Source organism: Carlito syrichta, unplaced genomic scaffold (assembly GCF_000164805.1).
Source record: "Carlito syrichta isolate Samal-C Ts95f unplaced genomic scaffold, Tarsius_syrichta-2.0.1 Scaffold315119, whole genome shotgun sequence".
NCBI classification, from domain to species: domain Eukaryota; kingdom Metazoa; phylum Chordata; class Mammalia; order Primates; family Tarsiidae; genus Carlito; species Carlito syrichta.
Genome location: NW_007259215.1, coordinates 491,906 through 504,496, shown reverse-complemented (window position 1 = coordinate 504,496; position 12,591 = coordinate 491,906). Strand labels below are relative to the sequence as shown.

General features: G+C 35.2%; 1 protein-coding gene across 2 annotated transcripts in view; it reads left to right on the top strand.

The window, feature by feature from the left end:
* MPP6 (membrane palmitoylated protein 6) overlaps positions 1-12,591 on the top strand; it is a 66,878-nt gene that overhangs the window by 43,535 nt on the left and 10,752 nt on the right. For both annotated transcript variants that reach the window (XM_021706075.1, XM_008072328.2), the window contains exon 9: positions 1,641-1,802. In XM_021706075.1, coding sequence (XP_021561750.1) covers positions 1,641-1,802 — 162 coding nt within the window. The remainder of the gene's footprint in view (positions 1-1,640; positions 1,803-12,591) is intronic.

Here is a 12,591-nt window from a genome sequence, read left to right as displayed (position 1 = left end):
CCAACTCAAAAAAAAAAAAAAATTAAAGATGAAAATGGTTTTTTGTTTGTTTGTTTTTAATCTGAAATAAAACTTCAGGCCTGAATTGGGTATACCTTCCTTATTAAAAAAAAATTTTTTTTTAAAAGGAAGGGAAACCACTATATTTAGTCCTCCCATTTGTAGAGAGTGATAGGAGTGAAATGTTTCTAGCTCTTTGAATCAGAAGGTTCTGAAGGCTGATTCAAAGGAATTAGCAATTTTAAAAGTACTTTCTTGACTTGAGAACTACCTCTATACTGATAATAAACTAAATGGCACACTATAATTTTTTTTTCTCCCCAAGACAAGGTCTTGTTCTTTTGCCAAAGTTGGAGTACAGTGACACAATCATAGCCCACTGCAGTCTGTAACTCCTAGGCTCAAGTGATCTTCCCACCTCAGCCACCTGAATAGCTAGGACCACAGGAGCACACCACTGTACCCAGCTAATTTTTTTTGTGTATGTGTGTGTAGAGATGGGGTATGGGGTCTTGCTTTGTTGCCCAAGCTGGTCTGAAACTCCCAGGCTCGAGCAATCCCCTGCCTCAGCTTCTCAAGTTTCTGAAACTACATGCCACTACACACAGCTAATTTTTTTATTTTTTTATTTTATAAAGACAAGGTCCTGCTATGTTGTACAGGCTGGTCTTGAACTCCTGGGTTCGAGCAATCCTCCCACTTTGACCTCCCAAAGTGTTGGGATTACCGACCTGAGCCACCACACATGACCTAAATGGCACACTATAAAGGAAATAAAATAGAAGAAAGAAATAGACTTTTTCTCTCAATATTAGTTTAATCTACTGTGGGGAAATTATGCAAAGAAAGAATTGCTATTAAGATAATTTAAGGAAGAAGTGTTATTACTACAGATTGAAAGTTATAGTAATAATAATAGGTAATGTATTTCAAATCTACTTTTGCCTTATTATTCACTAAATATATGCCCTTAAGGCTTTTTTGTAAAATGGAAAGTGTGTAATTTCCCATTGGCTAAGATTATAATTTTGGGATGTTTTCTACTGAAACTGTTGCATCCAACATTTATTTTATATGTAAATTTCAGAATTTTAATGTTTAAATGTGAGTATATTGTCAGTAAATATCAGTATGTTGCATTTTATTAATCCAACAAACTGATACTTGTAGATTTGCTACACAACTTTTATTTATTTATATCATTAGAAGCGCATACTTATTTTATGGAACTTATTTAAGCATCAACACTAGGAATATTCCTGTCCTCCATGTTTAATATATACTTTTACTGTAAATTGATCTGTAATTTGATTGTCCATATTAAAGGAATTATTTCTTCTGACAAATTGATAATGAGGTTTCAATGGATAGAATCTGATAAATAAGAATAAAACATGACATTTTACTAGCTTAGACAGATTTTTAAGGGCAAATTGACAGAAACAGGTGTTTACATCAAAATATAAAATAATTTATCGTACTTTACTAAATTTTTTTTAAATCTGTGCAAAGTGGATATAATTCAAGTGATATTTTACTTTCAAGACAACTAAATCACTACTAGAAAGAATAGCAGAGGATTTTTAATGTATATAAAAGATAACTAAATATAAGGTTTTCCTATTTCCTTTTACATTTAGAATTTGATCGTCATGAAATCCAGATATATGAGGAGGTAGCCAAAATGCCTCCCTTCCAGAGAAAAACATTAGTATTGATAGGAGCTCAAGGTGTGGGCCGAAGAAGCTTGAAAAACAGGTTCATAGTATTGAATCCCACAAGATTTGGAACTACAGTGCCATGTGAGTTTTCTGGGGGTTATTTTTGTTTTTGTTTTTTGCTATTTAATTGACAAGAAAGAGTATGGGCATATGGAAGGGGAGGGATTATTGTTATTAATTATTGTTATTCCCAAATAAGTTTTATTTATGCCAGTGAAAATGAATAAGTAGAGGATATTTTAAAATTCAGTAATTTCATAACTGTTTTGAAATAGTTCTATATTGCTGACTGGTAGCAATTGCTTTTCCAAATTATTCAGTCCAGAAATGTTAGAATTAAATGCAAATATTTAAGAGTTGTGGCAAATTGTCGTTAGCATTTTCTTGTACTGTTGTCTATCTAAAAAGCTGAATTTTTCACCCATTTTAGAGTAAAGGAAAGGGGAAAGCTTGACTATCCTCACCGAATATGGCAGTACCTTTGTCAATTTCCATGATCTGGCTTGTAGCTTTCAGTCCTGCAAGATCATAAAACAGATTTTTTTTTTTTTAAAGATGTGAGGTACATAAAACTGATTTTTGATAGCACATCAAGAGTGCTTCATTTTCCATTGTAGGCAGCATTAATTAGGGTCACAAAGACTGATACATAAAATAATGTGATAGCTATTAAGTGAGCCAGACGCTCATTTTGTGATCTTTGCATTTATTCCCTATTTGCATATTTACACAGAAGGTTAAATAATTATGTCAGAATGCTTGATGAGAATGGAGCTAGATCAAGGAATGGATGATATATATTGTAGTGACTAATATATATTTATCTTTGTTTTTGAGATGCATGAGTTTTACTTTTAGGAACTTACATGCTCTCTCCTCTGAACAAAGCCAGAGACAACCTAATGCTGCCTTCATAACTCCCCTTTCTGTGCTTCAATTTCTGACCAAGCCCCCTTTTAATACAGTATTCCATTAGGTATGTTAATGCCTTTAAGCTGTTTTGAGTCAAATCTTAGTCTGAGGCCACTCCATCTCTTTTAAATGAATTTTAGCATTTCTCTGGCTTTGTCCGGTATGTTCTGAGGTTTAATTCTCAGCGAGGACTCTTATTGCTAAAATCTTTAAAGTTAGGGAAGTAACTTAGTCATTGCCCCCATGTACTACCTGTAATCCCTTCAGGGTACGTCTTCAGATTCCTTTGTAGGCTCTGTAAATCACTAAATTTAGACAAATCCTAGTTAAGTGATTAACAGAATAAAAACTTTCCTATCATCAAAGTATTTTAAAGCTGTAATTATGAAGTAAAGTTTGTTTTTCATTTTTATCAAATTAATATGTGCACAGTACTTTAAGCAAGTAATTCTTAAAGACTTATAATGGAATAAATGTACCTGATCTCAAACCAGGCAAAGTGGGGGCTAAAGGGAGGCCCAAACTTTACCTGTGCAATGACCACTTATCTACCTAATCCTGAATTGTACCCCACATCTTTAAAATTAAAAAAAATAATAAGTCATATAATGTGGGAAAAAAGACATTCCCTCACTTCCTCTACTCCACCTCTGACACTTACCAGAAACAGTTCCATTTCTTGCTTTTCATTCTTTTTGCTATTTCTTTGTGGCTTTCTTCTTTTGTCAGAGTCTCTCCAGCCTCTCACCTAGGCTGGAGTGCAGTGGTACTATCTTGGCTCACTGCAACCTTGACCTCCTAGACTTAAGTGATCCTTCCACCTCAGCCTTCCATGTAGCTGGGACTGCAGGTGCGCACCACTGAAACCAGCTAGTTTTTTCTTAAAATTTTTTTTTATAGAGATGAGGTCTCACTATGTTGTCCAGACTGGTCTCAAACTCCTGGGCTCAAGTAATCCTCCCGCCTTGGCCTTCCAAAGTGCTAGGATTACAGGCGTGAGCCATCACACCCAGCCTAATATTTCTTAATACTGTCTTTATTCTGCTGCTTCCTGCTTTATCCAGTTTAGGCCCTATCTGTTGACTTCCTGAATGTTTTCCCAATATAATGATAGCTCTATTTAGTTAATTCAGTTTTACTTTCTTGAACAACCTCTCCCCTTTACCCACTCAGCAACTGCTAGAGTTCTTTCTTGCCCCCGACTCTTTTCCTGATTTTGTGTGTGTGCGCGCGCATGTGCACGTGCGTGTGTGTGCGCGTGTATAGTTTTTTGCTGTTTTTTAAACCAAGGACTCACTTAGCTGTGTTTTTTTCCTTAGACACATCAATCACAGAACCCTCAGTCTTCCTGCCTCAATTAGGACTACATACTCTCTGTTCTGGCTGCCCAACTGTTAACACTGGGGCAGCTCCTTTGTTGTTATTTGGGTTGAAGCTGTTGTTCTTGGATCCCATTCTTTTTCTTTCTTGGTTTATCACCTTGTTTTCCTGGTGTCCATCCTCTTCACAAGAAACAATCTAAGGAATGTAACTTCTGCATCTCCGTGTTTTAAGATGTGTATTTTCTGCCCTATATTTGATTAATTACTTGACCGAAAACAGAAATTCTAGATTGTTAAATTCCAAAGATGGTACAACATCTTCATTACCCCACAAAGAAATACTGTACCCATTTCTCACCAACTCCCTCTCCCCCTGCAGCCACTAGCAACCACTAATCTTTCTGTCACAATAGATTTGCTTATTCTGGACATTGCACATAATAGAGTTATACAATATGTGGTATTTTGTGACTGACTTCTTAATGTCATCTCATCCGTGTTGTAGCATATACCCATACTTAGTTTCTTTTCATCACTAAATGATACTTTCCTTTATGGCTATACTGTATTTTATGTATTTGTTCATCACTTGATGAACATTTGGATTGTTTTATTTTCAATTATTATGAACAATGCTGCTATTAGCATTTATATATAGGTATTTAAGAGGACATATTTTATTTTTATTTTTTATTTTATTTCTCTTGATTATATACCTGGGAATGGAATTTGTGGGTCATATGGTAACTATATGTTTAACCTTTTGAAGAACTGCCACGCTGTTTTCCTCAGAGACTGTATGTACCCTTTACAATTGCAGCAGTGTGTGATGTCTCCAGTTTCCCTATATCCTTACCCACATTTGTCATCCAGCTTTTTTATTGCAGTCATCCTAGTGGGTATAAAGGTGTATCTCATTTTGATTCTGATTTGTATTTCCCTAGTGGCTGATAATGTTGAGCAATTTTCATGTATATTTTGGTCATTTATGTATTTTCTTTGGAGAAATGTCTATTTGGACTAACTGCCCACTTTTCAGCTAAGTTGTCTTTTTTCTTGAATTGTAATAGTAGTTCATGTTATAGTCTGGGTACAAGTTCCTTACCAGATTTGTGCTTCACAAATATTTTTTCTCATTCTTTGGTGACTTTTCATGTTTTTGATGGTATCCTTTGATGTAGAGAAGTTTTTCATTTTGATGAAATCTGTTATGTCTTTTATTGCTCATGCTTTTGGTATCATATCAAATATGTCTAACCCAAGTCCACAAAATTTTACTTCTATATTTACTTTGGAGAGTTTTATAATACTAGCTCTTACATTTAGATTATATGGTCAATTTTGAGTTAATTTTTGTGTAGAATGTGAGGAAGCGGTTGTATCTTCATTCTTTGCTTGCAGATATCTAGTTGCCTCAGCACAATTTGCCTAAAAGGTTATTTATCTTTTCTCCAGTGAATTGTCTTACCACCCTTCTTGAAAATCAATTGACTGGGAATGTGAAGATTTATGTATGAATTCTCAAGTTGGTTTGATTACCCTATATGTCTATTCTTAAGTCATTCCTGATTTCAGAAATTTAAATCTTTCCTCTTTTATTCTTAGTCTACCTAAAGTTTTTGTCAGTTTTATCTTTTTAAACAACCAGCTTTTGCTTTTGTTGATTTCCTGTATTTTTTTCTGTCTTGATTTTTGTTTTGTTTTGGGGTTTTTTGTTTGTTTGTTTTTATTTTTTTGTGTTTGTTTTTTTGCTATAGTCTTTATTATTGTCTTCTTTTTACTTGCACTTTGGGTTTAGTTTTTTTGTTTGTTTGTTTTGTTTTTCAGTTTCTTTGGTTGAAAGATTAGGTTACTGATTTGAGATCTTTTTTCAGCATAGACATTTGTAACTGTATATTTCCCTCCAAGCACTGCTTTAGTTGCAACCTAAAATTTGGGGTATGTTATGCTTTTGTCTGTATCCATCTCAAAGTATTTTCTTTCCTCTGTTTCTGGTGTGTATTTAAGAAAAACAAATAAATAGATTGAATAATACATTTCTCTGTAGATAGCTACAGAGACTTTTAACCCAGGAATATACAATTATGCAACACAGATCAATTAGCCAGATCTAAAATAAACTGACTTCTTGCCACAACTATTCTTCTCTCCAAAATGACCCTAAATCTCACATGAGAACAGTTATTGTGGGGGAACCAGAACCTATCTTTGTGGCCAAAAGTAAAAACAAAAGGAAAAATAGCAACTCATTTAGTTGGTGAAAACAAGAAATGTGGTGCCCTTCACTATGCTCCTTACTTTTGCTCCTTTTGCTCCTCTTCTTCAGCCCACCCCTGAGAGCTCCTAATAGGTTTGAATAAGCCATCTGATACTTTCTCAGTTCTTTGTAGCTCACCACAGTGCTGATCTTTTAATCGTTAAGAGCTACACAGTATTTGGGAGTGTATTGCTTACTTTCCACATATTTTTGAATTTCCAGAACCTCTTCTTTTATTGATTAATAATTTTATTCCATTGTGGTCAGAGAACATTGTATGATTTTAATCCTTTTAAATTCACTGAGAGTTGCTTTATGACCTCAGGTATAGTCTATCCTAGAGAATGTTCCATGTGCACTTGGGAAGAATGTGTATTCTGCTGCTGTTGAGTGAAATGTTGTATAACTATCTCTTAGACCTAGTTGGCTTATAATGTTATCCAAATCTTCTCTTTACTTGTTGACCTGTTTGTTCTATCCATTATTGAAAGTGGGTTGTTGAAGTCTTAAGCTATTATTGTTGACTTGTCTATTTCTCCCTTCAATTCTGTCAGGTTTTACTAAGTGTATTTTGAGACTTTGTTGTTAGATGCATGTGTATTTATAATTGTTTTATCTTCTTGGTGGATTGACCCTTTTATCATTACAAAATGTTCTTTGTCTCTAGAAACATGTTTAATTGTCTTAAAGTCTATTTTGTCTGATATGAGTATAGTAACTGCAGCTCTCTTAGGGTTATTGTTTGCATAGTGTATATTTCCATCCTTTTACTTTCTACTCATTTGTGTCTTTGAATTTAAGACTTCTTTTGTAGACTACACATAGTTGGGTTATTTTTTTCAATTCAGTCTGCCAATCTCAGCCTTTTAATTAGAACCTTTATGCATTTAACATAATTACTAATAAGGTAAATGCCCTTTGATAGGATTTACATGATTGTTTCCTCATGATTAGGTTCAGAGGATGCATTATTAGATCAGCATAAATCTTATTTTATCCTTCACCAAACATTACATCAGGAGCTATACTTGGTCAATTTGTTCCATTGCTCATGATGTTAACTTTGATTATTGATTCAGATTTAGAAATCTGCTAGATTTCTCCACTGTACAAGGTCACTTTTCTTCCATTTGTAGTTAATAAGTTATCTGTTTAAAGATACTTTGAATCTGTAACTATTTCCACCAGCTTCCTCAACAAACTTTCAGCCAATGTTTTTACATCAATAATTTATAAATTTAAAATATTTCCTAAATTTGAGGAAACAGCTTTGAGCTCACCAGAATACCTTCTCACATTATATGAACATACAGATAAACTTCATTTCTCTGTGTCCCTTAACTAAGTTATTTCTGTATTAGTAACTAAATGGCTTTTTTAATGGATGAGCAGTGTACAAACTGGAAAGAGCTAAATTTTTATCCAGCTACTAACTTCGTATGTCAGATTCTATAATTTTCCAGTTCTTTCAATTATAAAAGAAAACACTGTATAATTTTATTAAATAAGACTCACTTTCAGGCACATTTGTCCTTCTTGTCCATGGGGAATTGGATCCAGGACCTCCAAAAATTCACAGATACAATCCCTGATATAAAATGGTGTAGTGTTTGCATATAACCTATGCACATCCTCCCATATACTTTAAATCATCTCTAGATTATTTATAATACTTCATACACTGCAAATGCTATGAAAATAATTGTTATACTATATTGTTTAGGGAATAATTTCGAGAGAAAGCCTCTGCATGTCATAATGTATCTTCCAAATATTTTCAACATATGGCTAGTTGAATCCATGGATACATAGGGCCAACTGAATTTTTTTTTTAATTTTTTACTAAAATATGGTCAGTCCTAGTCTGGCTCGGTGGCTCAGCCTGTAATCCCCTGCCTTTGGGAGAGTGAGGTGAGTGGATTGCCTGAGCCCGCAGGTTCAAGACCCGCCTGGGCAGCGAGACCTCATCTCTACAATAAATCAAAAAATCAGTCGGGCATGGTAGTGCATTCCTGTAATTCCGGCTACTTGGAAGGCTGAGGAGGAAGGATTGCCGGAGCCCAGCAGGTCGAGGCTGCGGTGGCCAGGAACAGCCACTGCACTCCAGTCTGGGCAACAGAGTGAGACTCCAACTGGAAAAAAAAAAAAAAGGTCAGTCCCATTCAAAACTTCATTCTCTCATCCAGTTCACAGTTTCTCCCTTCCCAGCAGCTCATTCTTGGTCCATCACTCAGGAACTATCTTGTAAAAGGAAGGGTATTGCTTTTATTACTTTCCTTTCACATCCTCCTCTGCTACTTCTGGTTTCTCAAGAGCAGGTAGGAAGAAGAAAGGGAAAGGGATAATAAAGTAGGATAATAAAGTGCTACCATGTAAAATATTGCCTGGTGAATTTCTTTATGTGATAAATGTCCAAATACTCTCTCTTCATGAAGCCTATGTGCAGGTTCTTTGGTGAGTCCATGAAGACTACCATACTCTGCAGGTCCAAGTGTATTATCTGCAGCTGTCCCCTTGGGATCTCGCTCCAAGCACCTGTTCTATATTTCATATTCTTTTGGCTTAGTTCCCTACCTCTCATACTGTATTTCTGTGCATAGTACTATCCTTCAGAACAGTTCAAGCAGACTAAACATACATATATATACATGTGTAATCCCCAAAGGAAACCCATTCTTGCTTTGCCAAACAGTGGGAATACAAGCCACCCCACTGCTACTGTATGTCATCATTTTACCACAGGGTGAGAAAAAGAAGACAAAGCATTCTGCCTGAACCTATGACTCATTACCTCAGTGAGTTCTTTTTGAATATAGTTAAGATAGAGATATGTAGATAAATGATCCCAGGACCAGGTTGACCACTTTTTTAAACTCTGAAAGAGACTATATAGCTCCTTGGCCTTGTAGCACCTACCTAGAACTTGAGCAAAATTCTGAGACTACAGTTAAAGTCCCATTTGCATTCTGTGTATAAGCATAAGGGAAACAATTTAAATAACTTCTAATTACAGAATTTGAAATTACCAAATTACAGTCATATTCACATAAAATTTGTATATCTTTTCTTTCACTCAGCACATTCATCTTTCTTTTCTTCAAACTCCTCAAGTTTATTGTTCATGCCTTTTTTTCTCTTCTTAGTTCCTCTACCTGGAATGCTTTGCTTCCCAGATTTTCGCATGCTTTAATTTTACTATTTACTCAAGTCTTGACTTCTCAGAGGCCTTCATTACCACTGAACTTAAAATAGCCTCTCCAGTACTTAGTGGTTGTGTTTTAGCACTTAAATTTTTTTTTTTAATTTGTTTTTTTTTTGTTTGTTTGTTTTAGTCAAGGTCTTACTCTGTCATGCAGGCTAGAGTGCAGTGGTATAATCACAGCTTACCACAGTCTCTCTTGACGTCCTTAGGTAATCCTTCCACCTCAGCCTCCCAAGTATTTGGAACAATAAGCACATGCCACCATGCCTGGCTAATTTTTTTAAAATTTTGTAAACACAAAATCTCACTATGTTGCATAGACTGCTTTTGAAGTCCTGAACTCAAGCAATCCTCCCACCTTGGCCTTCCAAAATACTGGGATTATAGGCATAAGCCACTGCACCCAGCCAGCACTTAAATTCTTTTTTTTTTTTTTCAGGATCCAAGTAGTAATTTTATTTTATATTTTTATTATAAAGATGTGGGGTACAGTTCAGGGTTAGGTATACAAATGTTGATTATGCAGGTACCCTTGTTGATGAGGTGTGCCCCTTCTTCCCCTAGCAGTTTACCTCAACTGCCAATTCCTTTCTTATAGTATTATAATTGTTCAAGGTCCACTTATGAGTGAGAACATATGGTACTCTGTTCTTTGTTTCTGTGACAGATTACTGAGTATGATCAACTCTAAATCCATCCAAGTTGCTGCAGAGTTCATATGTTTGTCCTTCTTTATGGCTACATAGTATTCCATTGTATATATGTATCACTTTTTTTTTTTTTTTGAGTTGGAGTTGCACTCTGTCACCCAGACTGGAGTGCAGTGGCCTCTCCCGGCCGCTGCAACCTTGACCTGCTGGGCTCTGGATATCCTTCTGCCTCAACCTTCCAAATAGCTGGAACTACAGGCACGCACTACCATGTCCGGCTAGTTTTTTATTTATTGTAGCGATGAGGTCTCACCAAGTTGCCCAGGCGGGTCTTGAACCCACGGGTTCAGGCAATCCACTCACCTCGGCCTCCCAAAGCGCTGGGGTTACAGGCTGAGCCACCGAGCCCGGCCCACATTTTTTAAATCCAGTCCAGCTTCAATAGGCAGCATGGTTGGCTCCATGTTTTTGCTATTGTGAATAGAGCTGCAATTCTTATTTGTTATTACTCACCTGTCTCCACATTAAAGAATATGTCCCATGAGAACAGATAACTTGTCTATCTTTTATACTTCTGTACACCCAGCACTTAGAACAGGTCTGGCACATAGTTTATGCCCCCCAAATATTTGATGAATGAATGAATAAACATTATGAGCTTTTTCTCACAAGTCTCTTTTTTATGGGAGAGGGGAGTATTGCCTAGACTTGTTTCAAACTCTTTTCCTCAAGCAGTCCTCGCAACTTGGCCTCTCAAAGTACTGGGATTACAAAGTACTGGGATTGACTCATGTGCCCAGCCATGAGTCAATAACAAAACAAACAACCCAATTTAAAAATGGATAAAGGACTTAATAGACCTTTCTCCAAAAGGATATAAAAATGGTCAGAAGCTCATGAAAGATGCTCAGTATCACTAATCATTAGGGAAATGCAAATAAAAACCACAGTGTTATAATACTTCATAATTATTAGGGTGGATATTACAATAAACAAACTAAAAGTAACATGTTGGTGAGTATGTGAAACTATGAGAACCCTTTTGCATTACTGATGGGAATGTAAAATGGTACACCTGCTGTGGAAAACAATATAGTAGTTTCTTTAAAAATTAAACATAGAATTACTTTATGATCCAGCAGTTCAGCTCCTAGGTATATACACAGAAGAATTGAAAGCTGAAATTCAAACAGATATTACACTGGTATTCATAGCAGTATTATTTACAATAGTCAAAAGGTAGAAGCAGCTCAAATGGCCATTGACAGATGAATGGATAAACAAAATGTGATATGTATATATCATGGAATATGAATCAGCCTTAAAAGGAATGAAAATCTGCTGCATGCTGCAACATGGATAAGCCTTGAAAACATGCTAAGTGAAATAAACCAGATACAAGAGGAAAAATATTATAATTCCACTTATATGAGAGACCTAGAATGTCAAATTTGTGGAGACAAAAAGTAAGAGTGGTGGTTACCAGGGACTGGAAGAGGACATAATTTTTCAGTGGGTACAGAGTTTCAGTTTGAGGGGGTGAAAAAATTCTGGAGTTCAATAGTGCTGATGGTTGTAGTACTACAATGTAAATGTACTTAATCTACTGAATTGTGCAGTTAAGAAATAGTTAAAATGGTAACTTTTATGTTATGTATATTTTACCATAGTAAGAAAAGACTTTTTAAAAATTAATCTCAAAGCTTCTTAATATCTAGCATATGAGTATACTAAACTTAACCATGACTGCTATTATAACAAAGGTGGTAGGTATTTTTGTTCCAAACTAGGTCATGGTAAAGTATAAATACTGAAGCCTCAGATGTGAACTTATTAGGTCAAAGGTTATGCATAAAAGTTTTAATTTCTTGATTTCCTAGGACCAAATTAATTTCCAGAAAGATGTACTATTTTGCTTCTTAACAGATGTTTATTTTGAGTAGATTCAAATTTGAATTTTTACAAATAGATTTATGTATATTCATATATCAAGTCAACTCTCACCTCTATATAATGTAGGTGTGTTTTCCTTTTCTTTAAATCATCACATTTATATAGCATCTAGCTTTTTTAAAGTCACAGAATTAACACAGAAAAGAAATATTAAGTGTGACACGTTTGCTGTATTTCTGATACATAATACTGTGCTACACGTCAGGTGGTGATGATGGAGAAGTGGTACAGGAAAGAAGTAAATGTTGCTAACACTGACATTGACAATGTTGCTTAGTTAATGAATGAAGTATTACTTTGTTGACTGTTTCATTAATATTTGAAGAATGCTAACATTTAGAATTTTGCCTGTCACCAAAATTCAATTCTAAGAAACCACATTATTTAATTGAGTGCTCAGTAGATAAGCCTGAAGAATTGTAGTTGTAGTTAAACCTCCCTGTTCTAATTTCTCTGTTCTTGGAATGGAAAGGGGCTTAAATTGGTGGCAGTATACAGGAGGTGCCCCCAAAAATGTATTCACACTTTAAGAGATATTATCTGTGTATTACTTTTTGAAGTTGAATTGAATCAC